The sequence below is a fragment of the Panthera uncia genome, chromosome C2 (assembly GCF_023721935.1).
Source record: "Panthera uncia isolate 11264 chromosome C2, Puncia_PCG_1.0, whole genome shotgun sequence".
NCBI classification, from domain to species: domain Eukaryota; kingdom Metazoa; phylum Chordata; class Mammalia; order Carnivora; family Felidae; genus Panthera; species Panthera uncia.
The window spans coordinates 141,379,845-141,407,394 of record NC_064810.1 but is presented as its reverse complement, the minus strand read 5'-3'; the positions used below and the strand labels follow the sequence as shown (position 1 = coordinate 141,407,394).

General features: G+C 37.1%; 2 protein-coding genes across 6 annotated transcripts in view; one reads left to right on the top strand and one right to left on the bottom strand.

The window, feature by feature from the left end:
• Window positions 1-18,046, top strand: part of AZI2 (5-azacytidine induced 2) — a 37,827-nt gene extending 19,781 nt beyond the window's left edge. For all 5 annotated transcript variants that reach the window (XM_049628926.1, XM_049628928.1, XM_049628924.1 and 2 more), the window contains 3 exons: window positions 8,650-8,708; window positions 13,944-14,062; window positions 16,233-18,046. In XM_049628926.1, the coding sequence (XP_049484883.1) occupies window positions 8,650-8,708; window positions 13,944-14,062; window positions 16,233-16,645 (591 nt within the window). In that variant the 3' untranslated portion in view covers window positions 16,646-18,046. The remainder of the gene's footprint in view (window positions 1-8,649; window positions 8,709-13,943; window positions 14,063-16,232) is intronic.
• A 2,378-nt stretch (window positions 18,047-20,424) lies between these two features.
• CMC1 (C-X9-C motif containing 1) overlaps window positions 20,425-27,550 on the bottom strand; it is an 88,235-nt gene continuing 81,109 nt past the window's right edge. The window contains exons 3-4 of the mRNA XM_049628931.1: window positions 23,759-23,849; window positions 20,425-20,681 (exon numbers count right to left, since the gene is read on the bottom strand). Of these exons, the coding sequence (XP_049484888.1) occupies window positions 20,561-20,681; window positions 23,759-23,849 (212 nt within the window). The 3' untranslated portion in view covers window positions 20,425-20,560. The remainder of the gene's footprint in view (window positions 20,682-23,758; window positions 23,850-27,550) is intronic.

Below are 27,550 nucleotides of genomic sequence, written 5' to 3'. Positions count from 1 at the left end.
TACTTAGAGAGTTACAGTCTCTGAAAAATTTACCTTTATCTTCCATTTTAGCCATTTTGTGTAAAATTTGATATACTATATACTTCTAGCATAATCCCAGAATTTATAATTTTGTTTTAAAAAGCTCACTTAAAAAAACCTTAGTTTATTAATTTATTAAAGCTATTCTTTTAAACTCCTTTCCTTCAGTTTCCTTATGTCATTTTTTTCTGTAAAGCTTAAAGAGAACTCAAGTTTTAAGTTTATCGTTTTGTTTAATAATTTGATTAATGTAGACACTACAAGATACAACTTAATTTTTAGGATTCTTTTTTAAGAAGGAAAAACTTGTCAGTCTACTAATTTTTACAAGTTTAATACTTTTGGGACAACTTTAATTTTTAGCAAATAGCTGAGGTTGTAAGAATTGGGAAAAAGCAAAAACGAAAAGCCCTGCTGAGCTGCTAAAGTACGGTTAGCCTAAAGTCATCCACTAAAACACAAGTTGCCTCTCAGGTCCTCACCTAATCTGTTTACCAGAACTTTACATTGGGTTCTAACAAACTTGATTACAAGGTTAGATGTCATGACAGATAGTACTGAATAGAAAAAGAAGAAATAATAACAGTGTGAGAGCACATGCACCATATGCAAAATAGTTGTTACAAATAATAGCCAAACTATGGAAAGAGCCCAAATGTCCATCAACTGATGAATGATAAAGAAGAGGTGGTATATATACACAGTGGAATATTACTCAGCCATCAAAAAGAATGAAGTCTTGCCATTTGCAATGACATGAATGGAGATAGAGTGTATTATGCTAAGCCAAGTCAGAGAAAGACAAATACAGTATCATATGATTTCACTTGTATGGAATTTAAGAAGTAAAAGATGAACGTGGCGGTGGGGTGGGGAAGAGAGGGAAATAAACCATAAGAGACTTTTAAGTATAGAGGACAGGTTGAGGGTTGATGGAGGGTGACAGGTCAGCTAGATGGATTATAGTTATTAAGGAGGGCACTTTTATGAAGGGCACTGAGTGTTGTATGTAAGTGGTGAATTACTTAATTCTGCTTCTGAAACCAATATTGCACTGTGTGTTAACAATTTAAACAAAAATTTGGGGAAAAAAATCTTAAAAAGATAATTGTTACAGAAATTGTAAAGGTTAGTCTAGAGTCAAACAACCATTATATACATTTATGTATTTTAAATAAGTTAACCAGTTAGATAATTATTTCTCATCTTACCCATTTTGCCCATCAGAGCATTCTAACTCCGTTGAGGAGCTGTGTCACCTACCCCTGGTTCCTCTTGGGATGCCAGTAACTGATAAGGGAACTACTTCCCATACTTCCTGACTGCCAGCCAGCGTGCTTCCCCTGAATCCCAGCTGTCCTTAAATGGAACTGATAGTTCTCTCTTCTGTAATGTAGTCTTTATTGAATGTGACCACCACTTGAGGATGAGCCAGGCATTAAGAATAATAACAGCATTCCACCTTGGCCTTGGCCAAATGAATTCCTCTGAACTGGACAATGAGAACTTGCTTTCAAGCCCCCAGGCCTGAGAAAGGGGAAATACCACAGAAATTAATGTCAGTTCCTGTTGAGCAAAATGCTTTTTTTCCTACTTGACATCTGAAGTTAACCACTGCCATACCTTTGAACCTGTGATTACGTACCGTAATTTCTTCAAAGGCTTCAAGCATCCTGTCCTACAAGCTTAGGTGCCATAGCCCCTGAAAAGCTAGCTAGATGGCTGCCTGACTGCTATGGTTGCTTGTTTATTTATATATGTTTTTTAATTTTATGTTTTTAAAATTTTTAATTTCAGTATAGTTAAGATACAATGTTATATTAGTTTTAGGTGTACAATACAGTGATTCAGCAATGCTATACCTTACTAAGTACTCATCATGATAAATGTACTCCTAATTCTCTTCACATATTTAACTCATCCCTACCCCTTTTGATAACCATCTATTTGTTCTCTATGGTTAAGAGTCTGTTTTTGGTTTGTCTCTTTTTTTCTTTGTTTATTGGTTTTTAAATTCTACCGTGAGTGAAATCATATGATATTTGTCTTTCTCTTACTGGGTTATTTCGCTCTGCATCATACTCTCTAGATCTATCTATGTTGTTGCAGAAGGCAAGATTCTCTTTTATGACTGATGGTCCATTTTTTGCATGCACACACACACACACACACATCCTCTATCCATATATTGATGTACACTGGGGCAGCTTCCATATCTTGGTTATTGTAAATAATGCTGCAATAGACATAGGGTTGCATATATCCCTTCCAATTAGTGTTTTCATATTCTTTGGGTAAATACCTAATAGTGGAATTACAGAATCATATGTCAATTCTATTTTTAATTTTTTGAGGAACCTCCATAGTGTTTTCAAAGTGGCTACACCAGTTTGCATCCCACCAGCACACATGAGGGTTCCTTTTTCTCCACATCCTTGTTGACACTTGTTTTTTATTTTAGCCATTCTGACAGGTGTGAGGTGATACCTTATTATGGTTTTGATTTGCATTTCCAGATGAAGAGTGATGTTGAGTATCTTTTCATGTCTGTTGGTCATCCGGATGTCTTTGGAGAAATGTCTGTTAATACCTTTTGCCCGTTTTTAATTGGATTATTCCTTCTCATGTTCATGTGATCTATCATGTTGATTGGAGAATATTGAACCACACTTGCATCCTAGGAATAAAATCTAGTTGGTCATGGTGAATGATTTTTTTAACGTATAGTAGGATTCCTTTTGCTAGTGTTTTGTTAAGGATTTTTGCAGTTGTGTTCATCAACAGTATTGGCCTGTACTTCCCTTTTTTGTGTAGTGTCTATCTGGTTTTGGTATCAGGGTAATGTTGGCCTCATAGAATGAATTTGGAAGCTTTCTTACTTTTATTTTTTGGATTAGTTTGAGAGAAATAGGTATTAATTCTTCTTTAAATGTATAATAGAATTCGCCTCTGAAGCCATCCGGTCCTGGACTTGTGTTTGTTGGGAACTTTTTGATTAATTATTCAATTTCATGGCTGGTAATTGGTCTGTTCAGATTTTCTTTTTCTCCTGATTTCAGTTTTGGGAGGTTGTATGTTTCTAGTAATTTCTCCCATTTTTTCTAGGTTTTCTAGTTTGTTGGCATATTATTTTTCATAATCTCTTACAATCCTGTGTATTTCTGTGGTGTCAGTTATTTCTCCTGTTTTATGTCTGATTTTGAGTCTTTTTTGTTTTTTGGTTTTTTTTGGTGAATATTGCTGAAGGTTTATCAATTTTGTTGGTCTTTTCGAAGTACCAGCTCCTGGTTTTCTTGATCTGCTCTGTTGGGTTTTTAGTTTCTAATGAATTTGTTTCTGCTCTAATCTTTATTAATAATTTCCTTCCATCCACTGGTTTGGGGTTTTGTTCTCCTTTTCAACTCTTTCAGGTATCAGGTTAGGTTGTTTGAGATTTTTCTTGCATTATCAGGTAGACCTGTCTTGCTATAAATTTCCTTATTAATACAATAGCTTTTGCTGAATCCAAAAGATTTTGGGCTGTTGTATTTTCATTTCCATTTGTCTTCATGTATTTTTGGCAGCTGCTTTGATTTCTTAGTTGAACCACTGATTGCTTAGTAGCATGTTATTTAACCTCCATGTATTTTGTTTTTTGCAGATTTTCTCTTGTGGTTTCATAGTACTGTGGTTGGAAAAGATGCATGCTGTGTCTTCAGTCTTTATGTATTTGTTGCACTTATTTTGTTGCCTGATACGAGATCTGTTCTGGAGAATGTTCCGTGTGCACTTGACAGGAATTGTGTATTTTGCTGTTTTAGGGTGGAATGTTCTGAATATATCGGCTAGATCCATCTGATCCATTGTGTCATTCAAAGCCACTGTTTCCTTGCTGATTTGCTGTTTGGATGTTCTATCCATTGATAGAAGTGGAATGTTAAAGTTCCCTACTATTGTATTATTATTGATTACTTCCTTTATGTTTGTTGTTATTTGCTATATGTATTTGGGTGCTTCCATGTTGAGTGCATAAATATTTATAATTCTTATTGTAATTGTTCCATTTATGATTATATAGTGTTCTTTTCCTGTTCTTTTTTAAAAAAATTTTTTATGTCTATTTATTTTGAGAGAGATCCAGACAGTGTGAACAGGAGAGGGGAGGAGAGAGAGAGAAAGAGAGAAAATCCCAAGCAGGCTCTGCACCATGAGTGCAGAGCCCAACACGGGCTCGAACCCATGAAACAGTGAGATAGTGACCTGAGCTGAAACTGGGAGTCAGATGCTTAACCGACTGAGCCACCCAGGCACCCCATGTCTTTGTTTAAAAGTCTACTTTATCCCATAAAAGTATTGCCAACCTGGCTTTTTTTTTCCCTGCCACCATTTGCATGACAAATGCTTTTCCATCCCTTTACTTTCAATCTGCATTTGTCTTTAGTTCTGTAATGAGTCTCTTGTAGGCAGCATATAGATGGATCTTTTCCTTTTTTATCCATTCCATCACCTAATGTCTTTTGATTGTACCATTCAGTCCATTTATATTCAAAGTAATTATTGATAGGTATGTACTTATTGCCATTTTATTACTTGTTTACGGTTGTTTTTATAGTTCTACTCTGTTACTTTCTTCTCTTGCACTCTCCTGGTTTGCTGACTTTCTGTAGTGATATACTTGGATTCCTTTCTCTTTACATTTTGCATATCTATTGGTGGGTTTTGAGATTTGTGGTACTATTAGGTTTGCATGTAACATAACATTTTATGCAGATAGCAGTCTATATTAAGTTAGTGGTCACTTAGGTTTCAATCCAGTATTTATTTCTCTCCACCTCATGTTTTAGGTAAATGGTGTCATACTTTACATCATTCTATTTTGTGAATCCCTTGGCTGAGTTTTATAGATATAAATTTTACTGTTTTTGTGCTCCTTTTATTATTCCTACTAATGGTCTTTCCTTTCCACTCAAAGTGCCCCCTTTAACATTTCTTGTAGGGTTGGTTTAGTGGTGATGAATTCCTTTAACCTTTGTTTGGGAAACCATTTATCTCTTCTATTCTGAATGATATCTTTGCTCTGTAGCGTATTCTTGGCTGCGGGGTTTTTTCTTTCAGCACTTTTAATGTATCATGCTACTCCCTTCTGGCCTGCACACTTTCTGGTGAAAAATCAGCTGGGAGCCACATGGGGTTTCCCATGTATGTGTTTTCTTTTGCTGCATTTAAAATTCTCTATCACTGCCTTTTGCCATTGTCATTATGTGTCTTGCTTTGCACCTCTTGGCTAGATTTTATTGGGGGCTTTATGTGCCTCCTGTATCTGGATTTTGGTTTCTTCCCTCAGATGCAGGAAGTTTTCAGCTTCCCAAATTTATTTCTTCAAATAAACTTTCTGTCCCCTTTTCATTCTCTTCTTGTAGCATCCCTGTGATTCAAATGTTATTACACTTGATGGCATCACTGAATTCCCTAAATCTGTTTTCATTTATTATTATAATTTTATCTTTCTTCTCTTCAGCTTGATTGCTTTCCATTACTCTGGCCTTCAGTTCGCTCATCCTTTCTTATTTTTCTCGTGCACTGTTTCGTCTAGTACATTTCTAATTTCAGTTACTGAGTTCTTCATCTCTTATGGTTTATATTTTTATGGTTTCTATCTCTTTTGTAAGGGTCTCGCTGAGGTCTTCCACTCTTCTCAAGTCTAGTGAGTATCTTTATGACCATTATTGTAAATACTCTACCACGCATATTAATCTCTGTTTTGTTTAGGTCTCTTGCTATGATCTAGGCCTTTTCTTTCTTTTGGGGCATAATCCTCTGTCTCTTAATTTTGTTTGTTTCTATGTCTTAGGGAAGTCAGCTATGTCTCCAGCTCTTGAAATAGTGGCGTTATAAAGAAGAGGTCCTGTGGTGCCAAGAAGTACAATGTCCCATGTTCACCACAACCTCACATTTCAGGCGCATCTCCTGTGTGTGCTTCTTACTGTTTGGGCCAAGCCACTTTTGCCTTCAGTCATCTGCAGTTGCCTTCTTTGCCTCTTGTGGGAAGGGTCTGGTCCCTCTGTTAGTGGGCCAGTCTAGGGCCACCTTGGGCTTTGGTCAAGGCAGACCAGGCTTTTCCCAGAGATGCAGTAGCACTGAACTTCAGGGTACTTTCCCTGTATTGTGTCTTAAGAAGCTTTTGTTGGTGGGTAGGCCCTGTAGTTAGACCAGATGTCTACCCCCCCACTCACTGCTCCAGCTGCAGCCAGTCTGGTGTCTGTGTGGTTATTTTCCCATCTCCCCAGGGCAGGAGTCACTTTTGGAGTGGTGCTGGCCCCTCCCAGGGCTGCCTGCACAGTGCCAGGGTTTTACCACTTTGGATGGGTTCTGGCCAAGGGCATATTGAAAGGAGCAGATCCATAGGAGAATGTTGGGGCAGGGCATATGGTGTTAGCACAGTTTGAGCGGGAGAGGTCTACGGTGGGAGGGGAGCTGGAGCTGCTTTTGAAAACTGCTTTATGGCTGGTGGGGGTGAGTCCACAAGAGAGTGTGGGGGGCAGTATATTCAGTGCCAGCAAGGTCTGTGCTGGTCGGTTGTGGGAGGGTACCTGTTGCTGCCCAAAACTATGGAAGCTGGTTGGGTTGGAGAGGGCAGAACTGCAGAAGCGTGGGGCATGCTGTTAGCCAGCCAGGTGGAGAGGGTGCTGCACTGGTCCTGCACGTGTCCGTGTAAATAGGGTGGGGGGCCTGGGAGAGAAGAAGCACCCACCAGCTCCTTTCTTCTTTGAGAAGTCTCCCAGCGATCCCTGCTACTCTAGCACATGCTCTAACATGAGTCAGCTAATCTCTCTCCTATATACCTGAAGCATTTTTCACAGTGCTGCTTCAATACTGTGTCTTCTCGGGGTTCATTATGCTGTCCCTTCAAGGGCGGAGATTCTGTTTCCTCTGCCCTCCCCTCCCTCCCAGAGCTGAGCTCATTGATTTGTCAAGTCCCAGGTGTTAAGCCCCACTGATTGTAAGAACTTGGGAAATTAGGCCTCTCTGGTTTTCAAAGCCAAATGTCACAGGGATTCTTTGGGGATTTGTCTTCCCTGTGTGTGTTCCCCATGCCTGGGGTGCCTAGTGTGAGAGTGAGTGTTTTTCTCCTTTCTCCATGCCTGCAATGTTCCTCCCTCCTTCAGATAGACCCATGGGTCCATTTAGCTCCAGATGGCCTCTCTGCTCTTCCTACCTGTTCAGTATGGTCTCTTCTTTACCTTTTGCTGTGGAGAGTCTGTTCTGTCATCCCTCAGGTCATTTTGTGGGTTATTTACACTGATGTGGATGTTATCTGCTTGTATCTGTGGAACAAGGTGAGCTTACGCCCCTCCTACTCTGCCATCTTTTTTAGAGGCTTCTTTTAAAAAGATATGCTTGCAAGAAAGGATCTGTACCTTGTAGCTCTCAATTATAATTGTCAGTAAATGGATTTGCCTTGAAAGGAAATTGATAGCTTTTTACATAATGGATATTTCCTTACTGAGTAGAAAACAGTACCACGGCATTATAAAAACGTGGCTCATAATTACGGTGTTGCTAATTATGTAAAATTAGGAACATCATTTAATTCTTCTGAACTTGTTTTCTGTAAAGTAGACTTTTAAATACCACTGTTTTTTCATGAAGGTTAGATAATATGTAACATGTTTTGCATAGTGCTTAGTATATAGTATATTTAATAAGTGAATGTATTTCAAAAAAACTTAAGGTAATCCAGAAAAGCAATACTCTTAAGGGTGTGTGTGTGTGTATGAGATAGATGAATTCTTATTAGTTACTCTTTTCCACTAGATGGTGCTAGGGGATAAATTTAGTTTAATTCATCATAAATCATAGAAACATTTAAAAGTAGAAGAAACTTTAGAAATCACTTTTCGCTTACTGCTGAAATGGTATCTGAAGGACTAAGAAACTTATGACTTTAAGATGAATTAAAAGGATTTTTTTTTTTCTTTTCTAATTTAAGACTTGGTCCTTGACCTTCATAAGAATTTATTTGGCAGGGGGAAGGGAGATTTAAAACTAAAAAAGAAAATGGTCACAACTAAGGTAAAGATATCAACCAGGAATAGGAATAGTGGAATGCTTAATGCAAATTTATCAGAGGTTCCAAGTTGAAATCAAAAGTGTGAAATAGCATCCCTATGTTGACATAATGGTGAGGGGTTTTTGTTTTTGTTTTTGTTTTTTACTCAGTTGATTACTGTTTGGTATTAATGAGGTCAAGGTTCCAGGGTGAGTTCCACTATGGCCCTTTTAGACTTTTCTATATCCCCCAATATTCCAGTCACTTATATTTAGAAAAGTTGATCCTTTGGGGCCAGGTGAAGACACTAGAGCCAAAGAAGTTTAGAAAACACTGGATATGTAAAATGGAGTTGGTATAGAGGACTAAAGTACCTAATAAGAACCCATTTAGCTATTCATTATGTGCTATTGTACACCAAAGGTTTTGAGAAGTTCTATACCATAGGAATTTGTTTAACTTGAACAGTGTTTCCCAATGTTTTGTAGCCATGGGCCCCTGTATATGTGAAACTCCCACATCATAAAGAACTAGTTTGGGAAACAGATCTATACTTCTTAACAATTATAACTTTAAAACTTTATTTTTAAACATGACAGGATCCATCTCAGGAAGACAATCTGAATAGCAGTGATCTCCAAAGACTGAGCATTTCAAGGTATGAACATTCTTCAAAATTCAAAAATAACACATTGTATAGGTTACCTAGATTTCTGTTGTGATTTAACTTTAAAAAAGAATGGATACTATTTGGGTACTGCATGTAATCTCTGATCACGGTGGATTTATAAAAAACATTTAACTGTTCATCAGCAGTAGGTTTGAACTTAAGTAGTAGAAAAGTGCATATTGTGATGCTTTAAACAAAATTTTGAACACTTTTAGATTTTTAGGGAGCTGTGTAGAAAGTATTCTGTAATAAATCCTGGTTTGTACCTGAAGAATTATACATTTCCATATACGGTAACTCCGCCTTAAGGGCAAATTTGGACCACCTTAGTCTTTCGCATAACATGAATTTTAAAAGAACTATCCATTTGGGGTAAAAACAAAAGCTATCAGAGTTCATATGTTACTTTAACCCTTTTTTCTTAAATATATGACATTTTTACTTGAGTAACAAGTACTGTGTTTTAAATTATCTGATTTTAGCATCTCTTCTCTAGAAAGATACTTTCATCCAATGAAAAATAGTGAGTTGACTTCATTGCTTGATCATTTGGCTTCCAAAGTTTACTGAGCAAAAGCGAATAACGTGAAATGGCTCATACCTATTCCTATCAAAACCTAATTGAGAGAAATGATCAAGTAGGGCAGAATTTGAGGATTGCAGCCAATCTTCTAGATTCAGGGGTAGGCAAACTTTTTCTTTATAGGGCCAGAGTATTTTAGGCCTTATGGGTTATAACAATTACCATAACAATTGGAATTAATAAACTCTGCCATTTGAACAGTTATTCAGTTATGCCTTGAAGTTTCATCCAGCAAGAAGTTTTTCCTTTTTAAACAGTGTGTCTAGTTCAGTATCCATGTAAATTTTCTCAAAGTTGTCTTTTTTTTTTTTTATCAAAGTTACCTTTTCTCCTGCCAACCTAGGTTTCCCTTTGTTATATTTATCATTTTTTATAAGCCTCTTCAAACCATTTTTGGAAAGAATCAGGGAACAAAAAATATGTTAGAATCGGAGTAGGTCAAAGGGGCTGTGTATAGTGTATTAGAAGTACATGATATAGAAGGAGACTTCTTCCATTCATGGGAGATTTTACATAAATTTGGATCACATCTACTGAAAATAACTTGAAAACTGGTCCCCAGAAATGTCTTTGAAGACCTCATATACCTAACAACATAGTAAAGAATATACCAGGATTTAGAGGAGGATGAAGGTCCAAAGAGGTGAGTCAACCTTTTGAGGCTACCAGGTTATATATATATAACTGGCTTCAAAGTACACTTTTGAATTCTCTAAACTTCAGTATTAATTCAGAGTGTCAACTGACCGAAACAGTTTTTATAAAGAATTACCTTAGCTCTAAAAGTTCTTAGCTCTAAAAGTTACTTGTACGCTAAAAGAACTGTATGATTAAAGCATGTTCTAATGGCTCCCTAGTGCTGAAATTGTATGTACAGCTTTTTACAAGTTGGTTTGCATTTATTTTATGTAAGCAATATGGATTGCCAAACTGATCAGGTTTCCCTCTTCTGGTTTGTTTACCCTTGGTAAACTCTGTATCATTCAATTATATGTTAGCCTCATTCCTAGCTGCATTTTATCTTGTTTTTCCTTTGCCTTACCATGTACATGATATAAACCTATTCCTAGTTTATAGTCAGTCCTATGTTTTAATATTTGTAAGTTACCTCATCACTTTTAAGTAGAACAATTCAGATGTAAGTTTATTACATTAGCAAAAAAGTACATACGAATGTTTCCATAAAACCTTTAAGTACAATTTTACATAATTTTAGGGATGATTTTCAGTTATTTGTAAAGCCCCCTTTGTGGGAACACTCTTTTTTCATATTTCCTCCATCATACTGCTAGGCAAATGAGGTACTGTACTATTTCCCTAACGTAATTACTGGAGGCCTTTACTGTATACAGCATCTTTTAACAATTACAGTCCTATCAGAAATTTGGCCAGTTTCTTACCACTGTTCATCTGGTGTTAGCTTTAGGTTGTGGCACTCAGTTCTTAAACAGATCTAGGTATGGGGTAAACTTGAATTGTGAAGTTCTTAAGAAATTGAAAATATAGAAAATATAGATTAATGTTTTTCAAATTGTGCCGTGTTCCCTTAGTAATTGTGAAATTTTGTGAGTTAAGTATTTATACAAACAATGAATAAAACAGAACAGAACATACCAGAGTGTGTTACACATAATAAGGGCAATAAGTATGGTTTGTTATAACTTGGTTGTTTGGGTTGCAGAGTAAATTGATTCCTTGCTGTGCTTCACAATCAAAAATGTCTGAAAGACAGTTGATTTTGGGGAATCACAGTTGTCAAAATGTAAATTTCTAAGTCTTTAGCTCTTGGGTAAGATTCTCATACTTTGATTTTAGTTCTTCTGGGTGATATAAAAGTAAATTTTCAGAAGCTAAAGAAAAATATGTATGGGGGAAGTAAAAAAGTTGATTTTTCTTATACGAGGAATATTCCTTTTGTATTGAAGAGTTGAATGTATATTGTCAACTAAGAAAACTGGTCTTTTACACAGTTTGTAAGCAGGGCATGTATCTCCTTGCAATGTGGCTAAGCAGGTTTACTTACATTTAAAATTTAGAGGGTTGAGATTTTATACTGGGGCTAAGAAGATTGTGTTGGTAGTATATTGGAGGTGCTTGGTAAATGTCTAATGAAGAGGATGGTGATTATGATATTAAAAAATGTTACTCAAAATGGCAGCAGGCAGTCATTAGACTAGATCATTAAAACATGACTTTGATCAGCAACATGTTAGAGTATGGAGTAAGTTCTCCTGAACCTGCTTCCTCACATGGAAAATGTGGTTACCCAGTTTGCTAAGTTGGTGTGATAACATGGGAGAAATGCTCAACCATCATTATTTTGTTTCACCTATTTTATTTTTTTACGGTTCTCATTTGGGATGCTTTAGTGTTGTACCTCAGTGTTCAAATGGTTTTATAATTTCTTTATAGGTGAAAAAAATGTGTGTGTGTGTGTGTGTGTGTGTGTGTCTATGTGTCTATGTCATTTAAAGCAAAACTTAACTAACTTCACACTCCTGGTTGGGGGTGTGAGGGGCTAAGTCTGACTATATAATCTCAAAAATAATCTAGATAAATGACGGTTAGTTGGAACTCTGCTAAAGACTTGTGGATGACAACTTGCCTCTTCCAGTCTCACTTAAGTAATGATTTAAATATTCTGTACAAATAGAATTAAAAATAAATTTTTAACACACTTTGAAGACTATAGCACTTTAATATTTACTGTAAAGTGACTGTCATTGCTTTGTTATCCACAAGAGGGAGAGCTTACACTTAGTAATTTAGCCTTTTTTTTTTTTTTTTTTTTAATCTGTTTTTAATTCATATGACTTTAAGGGCAAAAAGACTCAGATGTATGTTAAAGTTGGCAACCTAGTTTTTAGTTTAACCTAGTTTATAAGCAGTCTTCATTGAATTGGAAAATGTATATTAGACACTGCTTTAACACTTGTTATAATTATCTAGCTTTTATTTTACATGCTTAGCTAGTTTGAATGATTAAATGTGAACGTTATTCTAGGATCCAAACACAGTCTTGGGTATTTGCTTTGCTTTTCTCCAAGTCAGGTACTGATTTACCATCTCATGACAATAATTAAACACTATTTTTAAACTGTATATTCATATCATGACTGTCTGCATGAATTAGCACATGTAGCACTTACACTCACTGCTATGTAATGTGAGTAACTCTTTGGAAAGCATACTGAATGCCCAGAATTGCAACAAGGAACCAACAACCCTTCACACTTAAGACAGGTTCCTATGTGAAACACTCACTGTAGCATACATCTCAGATGTTTACTGGTGAAGTAAAGTGGTTAACTAATTTTTGTGAAGTAATTATTTCACACTTACCAAAAACCTGCAAAAAGCCTGTGATTTTTAATAGACTGCTGTTTGACAAATCACGTTTACAATAGATTAAAACATGCAGATTTTTTCCAAAAGCAGTATAAAGTGTATTCTGCTTCTGTTGAAAGAATTGTGGTTGGTTGGAGTGGAATAGAAAGAAATATCTTGACAAAAAAGGTATGTAACCTTACATTCCATAATATTGTTTTTTAGTAGATCTGTTCCTTCGTAATTAGAATAGGAGATTAGATGTAGATACCAAGATATTATCCCTTGGTTTAAAGGTTTTTGTTTACAGCTAGATAAAAATTGAAGCATAAAGTAACATTTTCTAATTTGGTACTTGTTATTAAACTTACAACAATATCTTTAAAAGGCAATAATGGTCATTTGAATACTATGAGGTCAGTTCTTACACTTAATATTTTACATATTCTTGTATAGCAAAGTAAGAATATGTATTGAAGATTTCAGTTTAGTTGGCAATTAAAAACCTAAGAAAGAAAATCATGAATATCCACATAATGTTTAATGGAAGAATGAAACTTTTACAGATTAGGTTTAAAATAGCTAATTTGTAACTGCTCAGATAATTGACATAAAATACTTTTAATTATGAAAATGAGAGGCATTTGTGAAGTCTTTAAATTCTGGTTCATATAATCCTCTCTCTCTCTAGCTTCTTTTCCCTTACCAGGAAATCATCTGGCTCTTCCTGTCTTGTGCTGTCATGTCACATTGGTTTAGAACCAACAATATGAGACAGCCCAGTCAAACATAAAAGAATGGAATGCATGAAACCTAAATTTTATTTTAATGTGGGTTTAGGGATATACATTTCAATTCACAAGGTCAAAACCGAATAATCAAGAGATAAATACAAATTAAAACTCTATACACGAGTAAGTGTCACTATTTTTCTGTATCAGATTTGCAAATGAAGAAAATACTCCTTACTCTAAAAGTATGATAGTAACACCACTGCACATTACGGGCTATAATAAAAACCTCAATTCTGAGAACTGTAAGAAACTCGATGATAATACTTCTTTTTTAGTAAATACCCTTCTGTTTAATACAGTTCAGTTAATGGCTAGAAACTAGGTCAGTATTATTATTGAATAAGATCTTTTCACTTGTTCTAATGCCCTAATTGTATTTCAGTTATTTAATGAGGAAGTTTTGTTTAATTTATATCATCTGAAAACTAGAGCAGGAATGCTCATTTCTATTTTAAAGTCACTCCTTTCTGTCCGTAAGGAAAATAACCATTAACTTTTTTTTCTAAACTTGCATTTCAGCGACAATATGCAAAATGCATACTGGGAACTGAAGAGAGAGATGTCTAATTTACATTTGGTGACTCAAGTACAAGCTGAACTACTAAGAAAACTGAAAACCCCAACTACAGTCAAGAAAGGCAAGTTAATGTTTGCTGGAAACCACTGATTCCAGCCAAACAGCTTGAAGAGCAACTGGCTATCGTTTCTTATCGAAATCTCATTAGATGATTTTGATAAGCCAAAGTATATATAGTATGTTCACAGCCTACCTATTCTCTGCTTTGGCTTCATTCTCATACTGGTCAACTTCACACATAAAGGTGTTGCTGATGTGTTTTTTCTTCCGTACTGTATTCTTTTCCCCTTGTGGCTTTTTTTCTCAGCCAAGTGTTGCTTATGTGTATGAGGCTGAGGTGTTAAGTTTGCTCTAGTTGACCTTTTACCACAACTCCTCCTTATATTAAAAAAAAAAGACATCAAGACATCAAAAGCTATTTTTCATTCCAGTGCCACAGAATATATCAAAGACCTAGCCCTTTAAATTAGTTTTGAAAAAAATAACTTTGATGCATAATTTGCTTTCATTTGGTAAACTTAATTTTTCTTCCCATAAAGGATAGACCGTTTAGAATGGAAACTGTTTGTGATCCCACTATCTCTTTCAATGAAACAAAAAATTTTCATTGATTTGCTTTTCATATTAACTGCTTGGCTGACTAAACTTTTGAGTTTGGGGCCTAACCCCTAGTAGTTAGTGGCGACTTCACAAAAGCTCTTTGCATATCTCAGAGAAAAATCAGTGCATGTGTGCCTTTTATTACATACTAGTTTTATTTCTGGAAAGCTGTATAATGTAAATTTGCCCAAAAATTTATTTTGAAGGAATTGAGATGTGACCTTTCGTAAAAAAAAAATAATCACCAGCACCTAAAGTTATATGCACCTTGGACTGGCCCTAAAGACGGCACAAGAGAAATGTATTTTATAAATCTCCTCAGGAGAGTTAACTAGTAGGGAGAAAGGAAAACTAAAGTCAAAATCCCTTTTAGTTTCTAGAGTTATTTATGAATCAGGCAAATTAATATCGTGCTCTGCCAGGCTCCAACTTAATTTATGGTTCATTTTACCCTGGAGTTTTCCAATGTCCAGGGTTACCTATGAGGCAACTGTGCGTTGATTGGTAGGGGTAAAATTTCTCTTAAAAGGAACGCAGAATAATTTTACAGGGAGTTTTCAGTGACGCTGTTTATATAACAAATATAGTCTCCAAAGAATAAGAAAGGAAAAATGCTCTTTCCACATTTGGAAATGGCTCATTCTTGCGTGCCTTCTGAGCTGGTGAAGGATAAATCTTGTAGGTGTATCGAACTGAAAGTTCTCTGGCAGGCTCAAGGCCACAGCTCTTCACTGCAGAACTCCGTGCTTTGATGAGTAGAGACAGACTAGATCATCTTTTTTCCTGACCTCCATATCACCCTTGTCCAGAAGTTGAGCACTGTTACTTCTAGGTCTTCTCCACTGCTTCCCCTCTTCCCAAGAAAAAAGGCAATGAGCTCATTTTATAGTTTCTTCTACAATGATAGATTCGAGCCCGAGTTATAATTCTTAGCATTTTGCCCTAGTAGGTTGAATTGGAAGGGGAGGAAAACCTTAGACTACCATTATGTTGGCTAAGACTAGCTAAATAATCGCTTCAGTTTATTTTCTAAGCCATTACGTGTGTACTAAACTCATTTTTTCTCTTGACTTATTACTGTGACCACAGCAGAAATGTGTGTTTATAAGAAACAGAATTATCTTATAAATTCTATTCAAACTGTTTTATCCTTAAGAGCCTTTGAATGTATATTAAAACATTGGGCCTCACCAATTCGAAATATAATCATTGCAGAAAAAATTTATTTTGAAGCACCTATGGAAAAAAGATTTGAATAAGCAAAGGAATATTATATTTAACAGCTTTCTTGGTTTCCATGGACACTTAAACAGTAGGCAGGCTTTCTCTAGTCACAATACAATTCTTCACCTTTATTAATGGTCCTATGATATAGGCAGGACAGGAATACCATGTCCATTTTGCAGACGAGAGAAGTGACACTTGGAAGCACAAAAAGTGGCTGAACCTAAAGTCACAATGTCAGTAAATAAGTGATCCAGGATTAGAACTCGATCATTTGTCATCTGTCTCAAATCATAGTGCCCCAGTGATCATGTTAACTTGGAAATATTATTTCCAGTTCTAGATTCAGCCAAATTAGGATCACAAATGCCTTGACAACTGACCTTTAGCCTGTGCTTTCTTTTTAGCCTGTGCCCCAATAGGATGCATGGAAGACCTTGGGAAAGACAGCACAAAACTGCACTTGGCGAATTTTACTGCAACATACAAAAGACATTCCCCCCTGTCACCAAATGGCAAAACTCTTTGCCACACCACATCTTCCCCTTTATCAGGAGATATGAAGGTTTTATCAGAGAAAGCAATTCTCCAATCATGGACAGATAATGAGCGATCCATTCTTCATGATGGTACTAACTTTCAGGAACACAACTCTTACGGCAGAAATTCTCTGGAAGATAATTCTTGGGTATTCCCAAGCCCTCCTAAATCAAGTGAGACCGCATTTGGGGAAACTAAAAATAAAACTTTGCCTTTATCCAACCTGCCACCACTGCATTACTTGGATCAACATAATCAAAACTGCCTTTATAAGAATTAATTCTGAAGAGATTTCATGATTTGGTCATGAGGTTACTGTTATCTCCCTCAGTGGCTCTCAAGAAATTACTTAACTGAAAGCAGATATTGAATAAACTTTTGCAGAGTTCTTCAGTATATACATTTGCACATACTGTTCTCCACATCATGTATCAATTTTCCAGTATGAAAGAGCACCCTCCAGCTCCATGTTCTAAGAATCAGATGTAAGCTACTAATAAATAAACTTAAGGTGTTTCAAAGAAACGATTCTACCTTTGATAGTAATTGTAAATAACTGCCTCTCATGTAAAGGATGGAATTAAAATTTTTTAGGACATGGTTTTATATAGCATGTGAAATGCCTAAATATCTGTTCATAAAAATAAGAGGCCATGAATATGTGAGAACAATTGTAAGTTGCTTTAATTTGCATAAAAGACAAATGGCAAAGTGAATAGGTTCTATTTGTAGTGACCTTAAAGATGAAAATTATAGTTGAATACAGGTTATTCCATCTGCATATGCTATTGTGTTTCAAAGTTTAAGACTCAGTAACATTGTGATTAAAAAATGGTTTCAAGACTTGAAATAACCTGCTCATTGAAACCAACTCTGTCCCATACATCCTTCAGATCCTAACTGAAAAAAGTGATGAAATAGTTGAAAACCTGTGTGGTGTGTGAACTATTTTAATCCCTCATTATCCAATTAGAAGTAGAAAGAGCATCACACAGGTTGCAGTCTAATCTGTGCCTTCAGTGGTCCATAATAAAAAGCTAAATATGTAACTGGATAAAGTCATTTTCTTCAAAGGGTCTATACCTGCTTGTTATGTACAGTGACTTATAAATTGTTAGACTTTGTTTTGAAATGTAAGAATGACTTTTGATTAACCACATTAAGAATTTTAGTTCCGTAAACCAAATTCTGTGCTGTATTGATATAGTCTGATCACGGAATGTCCCCAAACTTTTTGATTCTGAGTGGCCTATCATTTATAAACAAAGATATAACAAGGATGGCTTCACATGGAAATCCGTCTAAATTCTTTCAGGGTGGTGGTATTAACACTGTAATATAATGTATTAGTTGGCTTATACATCTTTTGCCTCAGATAAACTGTTTCATGTAGGAGACCTTTATCCTTTTTGATAGACAGTTTCAAATATCTTGAACTCAAAAGAGTATCTCAGATCTCTCCTATATTAACTGAATAGCATACATACATAAACAGTGTTCACTGGTCACAGATATTTTTGTCTTTCTATTATCTCACTTATTCAGGCTTGTCTGTGATTAATGGAATTGGTGTCAGGTGCTGGAATTTATTCTGACCAATGAACACAGCTGACTCCAGGGAGTACAATCTCCTGCCAAGTAATAGAACAAAACCCAATATGCATAAAACAAATACAAGACTCCAGGCTTTAGCTAAAGGAAGCAACTACCTGTGTAATAACAAAGCAGCAGAAACTATTTCTCATGTGGCTGCATAGGCTGTATATTATATCTCATCTCTAATGTAGCTTACTGGTTTGCCTTTTGTAAAACCAAGGTTGGAAACTTTCCTTTGTAAAGAAGTCGTATGAGATAATGGCTTGATTAATGTTTTGAATAATGCCAAGAAATTGTTTAATTAAAATAAATTATTTTTGTTTGAAATTGAAGTGAACGTGAACTATTGTCCTTGCCTATATATTCCAAGGTCAGGTACTAATTATCAGTTGTTAATTTGATTCACGTTACAGGCATTTATCTTGTTAAACCAACTTCTTTTGAGTGGAAAAAATGTTCTTCCATCTGAACAGGGTAGCTGTCAAACAGGTATGCCAGAAATCCGAGGTTGATGTTCTTTACAGTTTAAAGTGCTAAATGATGGGTAAGACTTGAACCAAAAAATTTACCCAGCCATAAATTTTAAAACATACACTTTATGATCATCTCCGTTCTATGTGAGATTCAAAGAGAAATGAGAAGGGCCCATCTGTAGTTTATTATCTACTTAGGATGGAAAATTTTATGTCGACTTCTTTCATACCACTTGAAACTTGCTCCAAAGGGCTTCCCTCGAAAATTTCCTTGATCTTCATATTTTTATGATAACTCCGTTTACATTTACATAGAATGAAGAGAAGACAGGTAGCAACAAAAAGACACTTACTCCCTCCTCTTCATCTCCTATGAGCAAAAACAAAATTTGTATCTTCTCTAATAGGAAACTGAGGTTCTGCCAAAATGGAACCTAATTCCTACAAAGAGCAGGGACATACCTATGGGGAAAATGAGAAAACCAAGTAAGTAGGGAAGAGTTCAAACTTCAAGAACTAAGACTGAATTGTAGGAAAACAGTAATGATCTAATCCAGAAAGGACTTGGGTCAAGGTGGATATTTAGGGGAAGAAAATCTGTGCATTCTTAATAATACCAGCCAGCGATACGAATGAGCAAGCAGAACAACTGAGGCAGCTGCACTCGTGGGCGAAGTAGACCAGTGTGCTGGCTAGGCCTGGATATTCTGACAGCTGTAATCAATGGTTCAGTTCCCGACAGGGAGGAACAGGTTTATAGAACCTACTGTCCAGCGCCTATGGGGAAAGTGACATCTACATAAATGAATTTCCCACATAAAATTGAAGGTGGTTTCTCTGATGCTCATCCAAATTATAAATTAGCCACAGGTTATATATTTCCCTAGCTTCCTAAAGTAACTATTTGCTTTTTCTTCATTTGCATCATTTAAAACCAAGAATTAAGGTCCTGTGCTCTAGCAAATGTACAATACCAAAAGACCAACAGAAGAATATAGGCTTGTTTACCCCTATGATATGTGATCTCTAGGTTTCTGTATTTGCTTTGCTTTGGTCTGTTCTAGTAATCTTCCTTTTGATCTATGGCCTGGGAAAATGGGGTTTCTTTGGGTTTCAAATAAGAGTAAAATCGTTCTTTGAGCGATTGTCTTGAGTAAAGTATAGAATTTGAACATTGGTTCTTCAGGGTCCTATCTGCTTAAAACTAAGTCCTTTAAAAAAAAATCAGCTCTATTTCATGGGACTGGGGCCAAAGTTAAATCTTGTCCTAGTAGGTAGTACTTTCTATTTGTGATTTTAATGAGAACTATGTAAGTATATATAAATTTTACTTACTTGGAAACTGGTTGCAGTGGCTACAGTGAACGGAGTTCATGGAAGAAAAAAGAGCAACTTTTAATATAAAAGTTCAACCTGGGACCAAATTACTGCACTCAGACAGTTGTTTTAGACTAGCTCCTGAAATCATTAAACTATTTTCAGTAGCCAAACAGGTCAAGGATCATAATAATTCAATTTTAGGAAATTTTCCATCAGATATTAAGTAAAATTAATTCATGTATAAGTACGTCTTCATCTATGTTTCCAAATAATCCTTTACTACTACTACTAACAGTAACCCTGGCACTGTCCTGCATACTCTACTTACCTTCAGTAACCCTCACAATGAGAATTACTTCCCTGGTTGAATAACTAGTAAGTGACATAGCCAGGAAGGATTCTGGTTCGTAACTATTCTGCTATACCGCCTCGTTATTAACACCTTTGACAGCTCCTGCTTTCCTTTGGTTACTTCTGGTCTCTGTGATTAGCCACTGGAAGGGAGTAATATCAAGTCTATACAGAACCCTAAAGATCACTGTTAGATTATCACTGTTAGATAACTGTAATAGTGGAAGAACTTACAAAAAAAATCCATAATGCCCAGGCAGACCATATCCCAGTTCATTATTTACTCCTCCCATCCCATTTGATAAATTTAACTTTGAAATTAAAAAAAAAAAAATCTTTATTTCAGATAATATTTCCATCATTTAGGATAAAGCAAACACTTCCTTGAGTCCATTATTTCAGGTGATAATGATTTCCATGAATATCAGAGCTCTTGAGTATCGTTGAATATTTGCCTACATGCTTGTGGGAAGCTTCTGTAGCCTTTTCTTGGTAGGAATTCCAGTTTTTCTGAATTCTTCCCTTTCCTTCAGGTATTCCATTTTGCATTCTTCATAAAAGGCTGGATCATTATAACTAAAAGAAGGGAATGAATATCTCCTTTTAAAATGAAGTTTCACAAGCATTTAATGTAAGCTTACTTTAAATAATATCCAGACATTTCATCAGGTATAATCTTTCGGAATAGATTTTAAGAAATGGTCATAAATACAGTGTAAACATTAGGTTATCAAACTAGTTCATTTTTGAAAGGCACCGTCCCGGGACAGAGCAATGAGAAGCACAGTACCCATCCTCAGAAGGCCATGGTGTTCTGGAGCACACGAGTAAAGGCTGTGCAACAAGCATACAAAGTGCTGTGCCAGAGCGCAAAGATGAGGGAAACCTGATGCATGAAGAACTGCAAGCAAATTAGTGTCCTTGCAGCAGATTATGCACATAAGAGAAAGGGCCTGGGATGAAGCCAGACTGGGCAAAGGCCGCATCACGAAGGTCATTTTACGCCATATCAAGAAGTTGAAGTCTATCCTGAAGGCAATGGGCCACTATTAACAGAAGAACTTGAAGATCGGTTTTGTGTGTTAGATCACTCAGACGGCATGTGACAGGCCAAAAGGGGGCAGCAAGGTTAGAGGCAGGATGCCTGTAAGGTAAGTAAACTATTCAACTAACCTAGCCACGGATGATGAGGGAGGGCCCGAAGCTAAAGGAGGAGCAGTTGTGATGAAAAGGACGAAATGGATCTGGCGGAGATTTAGGAAATAAAATCAACGGGAAATAACCATTTAGAGTTAGGAGACAAGGAAAATTCTAAACTCTAGACACACGATGTAGAAGGAAAAGGAGGTGAGTTCAGTTTTGGACCTGACGAAAGTAGCAAAGAAATGTCATGACCTAAGGAAGTAACCAAATTCACGGGTCCAAACTGAGCTTTTGCAGACCTAAGCATGAGAAGAGAACCGGGAGCCCACTTTCTAAAGGATTCAGTTCAAGAAGATGAGAAGAAGTAAGAGATGTTGGGGGAACAGTAAAGAGCAAAAGAGAAGCCAGGTAGAAGAGAATTTTAAGGGGCTTCTGGAGAGCGAGGTCAAGTGAAAGAAAAAGGACTGAAACGCTATTCACTGGATCTGGCTGCCATGAATCCACTAGAACCTTTAGGAGAAGCAGTCTCAGTGGAAGGGGGCAGAAGTCAGACAGCAGTTTCCTGAAGAATGAAGACGCAGGTAGAAATAAAAGCAACCACTTATGTTTCAAGATGTCGCTACAACGAGAGGAGAGAGGGCGGTGGTTGGTTACCTTCATTTCGTGGAATGTCAACAGTAAATAAAGCAGAGCACTTTCTTATTCAAAGATGAAGAAACACTTACAGTGTGTTGAAAATTGAGGTCAAGTAAAATCCTTTACTCCATTTAGCAAATGTCATAACCCTCTTTTGTTTCCTTCACTGCTTTTCTCTCTTCTGAAGAGATGCAGCCTCCTCCAACCCCTCCCAGCCCCTTCCCCAGAACAGACTAGAACCTCTTATTTTTTCCTATTTCCAGGGGGTAAAAGGAAGGATATTTAAATAATATGCAGATAACAAAAGCTAACAAATACAATTAAAAAAGGAGCTACCACTGATTGACTCCCCACTATGTGCCAGGCACTGTTGTAGTGAATTTACATACAGTTCCTCACAATCACTGCACCAGGCATAATTTCCTGTCTTCTATGAGGAACCTGCCCAAGGCTGACCACTAGCTAAGCTCTGGCTGGTCCAGAAGGTCAGCCCCACTGCCCTCTCCGCAGCCCGCGCTCCTGCCCCTCTGCTCTAGGGATGCCCATCTGGGAGAGAGGGATGATACGGCAAATTAAGAACAAGTTATTATGATAAACTGAGGTGTAAAAATTCTTTAATATATAAAAAAAGCATTCAACAAATCCAGTCACAAAGAAGTTTAACCAGTTCATCGATCCATCACGCATCTCTTAGGAGCACGAGGAACAAAACTGGAAGAAAAGTAAGTCATAGAAGGAACTCTTACCCCTCTATGATGAAGTGCTTAGTGCAGGTCCTGGCCCATAAATAAGGGTGTGTTTTCTCGTCTATAAATGCAGACATTAGTTTAACTTCCCAAGTCTCCTACCTACAGAATTTTTTTTTTTTTAAGTTTATAAATTTTAAATTTCTGTGTACATTATTTGCTATCAATGAAAACAGGGGCACCTAGGTGGCTCAGTCCATTAAGCGTCCCATCCGGTCATGACCTCGCAGTTTGTGAGTTCGAACCCCACATCGAGCTCTGAACTGATGGTGCAGAGCCTGCTTGGGATTCTCTGTGCCCCTCCCCTCCCCACATTCTTCCTCTCTCTCAAAATAAATAAACATTAAAAAGAAATAATTGAATCAGATAATCACTACTTTTTATCTAATTCCCTAATAAGGACGTATCAAACCATGCTGACCTACATGTTTCACAGGCTAGAGGAGCACAGTTAGAGAAGGAAACAGAAGGGATAACCAAAACCACGACCTCAATGAACAATACGAAAGTATTCTGCAATACTGTCTGTGAATAATGTAGATAATAAAATGTGTGGGGAGAAACGGCAGAAAGCACTTGCATGCAAAGAACTTGCAAAGTTTTCCTTTAATATTCAACTAAATGTCAGTGAACATATTTAAGACTTATTTTTAAATCGATTAATCTCAAAAATCAAAATTTACCTTTGTATCCTTCATTTGATGTATTGCAACTTTCCTAGGAATTAAATTATATTAATCCCCCAAATCACCAGGCCGACAAATCATCTAATTCAGTACATTTTCATTAGAGGAGACAAATATAAACCCATCTGTAATATATTCTATAGATCAACTGTTCACGAAAAGGAATTTGGTAAGTCATGTGAAAAATCCTGTATTTTTGTTCGCGGATCTCATATTTTTAATCAGATACAATGTTGACACATAACTTGACAAGACCTTTCATAAATATGTTGCTTAGTATGTAACAAACTGAAATCTCAGACTCAGCTAACAATACCAAAGATGTGATGGGGCTAGTAAAGGACCCATTACATGTAATGAGTTAAATAACACACTCTTACCTACTACATACGTTACACACATACACACACAGAGAAGCATAAACAATGGGGTGATGACTTACTGAGCAGTTAGACATTCTTTCAATGCAGAATTTTCTTTTCGGCATTTTACTACCATAAGGATTCCAGAGTCCTTGCAACATTTGGTAAAATCTGAAAAAATGTGGAAAGAACAAAACAGCCTGCAGTTACATCAACACAATTTTCAACAGCTCTAAAATATTCATCCACTTAACATCCATCACCTAGCTTGTGCCTGGCACACGGCACACCCTCCACAAAAGACACACACTTGAATAAAAGGCAGAACCGGACGAGTGCCGTTAACTCTGCAGGAATAAAGAAGGAACTCTGAAAGGGGGGAGAGAGGACCTCTGAGGAGGCGTCATGGAGAGAGAAGGGGCGTAGAGAATAAGGGAGATTTCTAACAGAAATAGGGGATCTTTCACAAGAAATGAGTAAGGAGAGTAAAAGGGAAGCCGTTTCCAGACACGGGCATCTGGCGTCCAGTTTCGCGTGTCTTCGATGGCGTCAAGGCACCCCCTTTAAGACAAAGCTGCCACGGTGCCTTGATCTCTGATGACAGAACTCCCACTCCATTCCCAAGGCAACTCTTAGACGCCCCTGAAAAGTCAAACGGCTTTGTGTCAAGTTTCCATTCTAGTAGTTTGCCTTTTAGATTGTACTGGTCCCTTGGTGTCCTGCCTTCTCAGCACTGCCAACCCAGAAGAGCCTGGTGCCATAATCCAGTTTGCTTTGGGTCGGACTCGGTCCCACCTCACTCCTGCCACAGGACCACGTGCCATGCCGCAGCTACTCCTAACTATCCTGGTCCTTCCTCCTGTCCACCGGCTGCTCTAGCTTCAGCTCTGCCATCTCCAACCTGCTGCAAGTAACCAACCATGTCAGACTTAAATACGAGATCATCCTCACAGAAGCTGTAGGTAAAACAATGTTTTCTGAGTATCTTTTATAACCCCTTTAATGCGAAGTTAACAAGAATGCTCTCTTCTCTTGAGCTATGCCTTACCCTCCTAGTTCCTAAAGAATAGAATTTATAATGATCTCAAAGCAAGCAGGTAATTCAGGGGTCTCCATGAAGACACATAATATGTAATAAAATATTTTCAAGCCGCAAGCAAACTGGAAATAACTGAGATTTATGAGATGTATAAAAAACTCACGAGAGGGGCTGTGCTGGGATAAGAGTCCCAGAGCACAGACATTTGTATCTACGCGAAGCGTCACAGCACGCTCTGAAGGATATGTGGCAGGATAGGAACAATGACAACAGATGCAGGAAATGACTTTAATTCAAATAGTTTCATGTGTGCGATCCCATGAAACTGTGGGTGACACGCAGTGACACTCCACATCGAAGACACACAGGATTAGCTTCCTTTAGCTGCTTGTTCTCTACCCTTGGCAATCCCACCGGTGGCCTTCTGGCTCCTGAACCCAGCCAGGTATCTTGTTCATTTCAACTACAAATATTCTTTTTTTTTTTTTTTAATTTTTTTTTTTTAACGTTTATTTATTTTTGAGACAGAGAGAGACACAGCATGAACGGGGGAGGGGCAGAGAGACAGGGAGGGAGACACAGAATCGGAAGCAAGCTCCAGGCTCTGAGCCATCAGCCCAGAGCCCGATGCGGGGCTCGAACTCGCGGACCGCGAGATCGTGACCTGAGCTGAAGTCGGACGCTTAACCGACTGAGCCACCCAGGCGCCCCACAACTACAAATATTCTTGTTCCTCTCTGTGCACATGAGCTGAGCTCATGAGCCACATCAGACCAAGGGAATTTCCTTTGTGCTCTCTGACTAAAGACTCCCTACAACTCAAAAGGCAAATCAGACTCACAATCAGCTCATTATTAGTGGTGAACCTAAGGGGTGGCTACATGGCAATCAAAAAAGTCCATTAACTTCCACTCTGGAATGTCATTAGCATCCCTACATGTAAATTCTCTACTCACATTATGATACTAAGATCTACCTTTCTATAAGTAACAGTTATGATTCCAGATAAGAACTAAGACCTGGGAAATCCTGAAAGGGAATGTATGTACATAAAGTTAACCCAGAAGTGACTAAATCTGGGTAAGGGATTCTTGAAGGGAATTGCCATGCTCCATGGTGAAGAACCATGAGCTTATTCCTCTGCATCACCCAACCTTGGTATAAAGGCACTAGACCAGACCAGTTCATGCTTCTAGATAATGTCTAGAAGAAAGATCATTAGCATCCTGAATTTGCCTAATGAAAATATGCTAGCTGATCAAACCCTCCTTTTCTGGAAAACACAAACACAATGGCTATTAAAAAGCCCACTTTCTGGGTTATAACAGACCCAATACTTTTACATTTGATAGATTCAAAACAGAATACTTAGACACTGTATTGTTTTCAGATGCATTTTCCCTAATATGAATAAAAATGTTCTTAGTAAGGAACTGATGCAAGATACCATTTATGTGTTCTGACCACAATAAAGACACAGTCTATATATTTTCACACTTGTCCAAATCTCTTCAGGAATAACTGTGACTGGCCTAAAGCCTCAAGCTGTTTGTGAGGTTTTTGTCACTTGTTTGGCAACAAGATTTTAATGAGGATCTTTCTTTCATACCGTATTAGCATACACTCATATAATAATGATGTTGCTAATCCTGCTAACTGAATGGTACTCTAAGACAATTTAAATTCTTTGTCTTTCAGTGTTATGTTAAATGTTACAAAGTTTGTATGCCTATATATAATTTAACATTAATTACCAGTAAAGATTATCAAAATAAAATTTCATTTATTTAAGTACATCTGTAGGAAATACAAATGAAAATCCATAAACAGTAAGAACAGGGAGATTGCTAAAAAAGTTATTTCAAAATTTAAAGAAAGGTACTTTTAAAGATAACATTCAAGACTTTTTTCTTAAAAATGTCAAGAACATGGGGTGCCTGGGTGGCTCAGTCAATTCAGCGTCCGACTTCGGCTCAGGTCATAATCTGGTGGTTCATGAGTTCAAGCCCCACGTTGGGCTCTGTGCTGACAGTTCAGAGCCTGGAGCCTGCTTCAGATTCTGTGTCTCCCTCTCTCCCTCACTGCCACTCCCCCACTCAGAGACACTCTGTGTCTCTCTTAAAAATAAATATTAAATCGGGGCGCCTGGGTGGCTCAGTCGGTTGAGCGTCCGACTTCGGCTCAGGTCATGATCTCGCGGTCTGTGGGTTCGAGCCCCGCATCGGGCTCTGTGCTGACAGCTCAGAGCCTGGAGCCTGTTTCAGATTCTGTGTCTCCCTCTTTCTCTGACCCTCCCCTGTTCATGCTCTCTCTCTGTCTCAAAAATAAATAAATGTTAAAAAAAATTTTTTTTAAATAAAAAATAATAAATAATAAATATTAAAAAAGAATGTCAAGAACATGATATCTATTCTTCTCAAACTATTCCAAAAAATAGAAGAGGAAGGAAAACTTGTAAATTCATGATACAAAACCAGTATTACCCTGATGCCAAAACCAGAGAAAAAACACTACAAAAAAGGAAAACTATGGGCCAATATCTCTGATGAACATAGATGCAAAAATCCTGAAAAAAAAAAAATATATATATATATAAGTAAACCAATTTCAACAATACATTTAAAAATGCACTACAATCAAGTGAGATTTATTCCAAAGATACAAGAGTGGGTCATTACTCACAAATCAATGTGATACATCACATTAACAAGACAAAGGGATTAAAAACCATATGATCATCTCAACAGATGCAGAAAAAGCATCTGACAAAATGCAACAACATCTGTTTATAATAAAACCTCTCAACAAAGTAGGTTCAGAGGGATCGCACCTC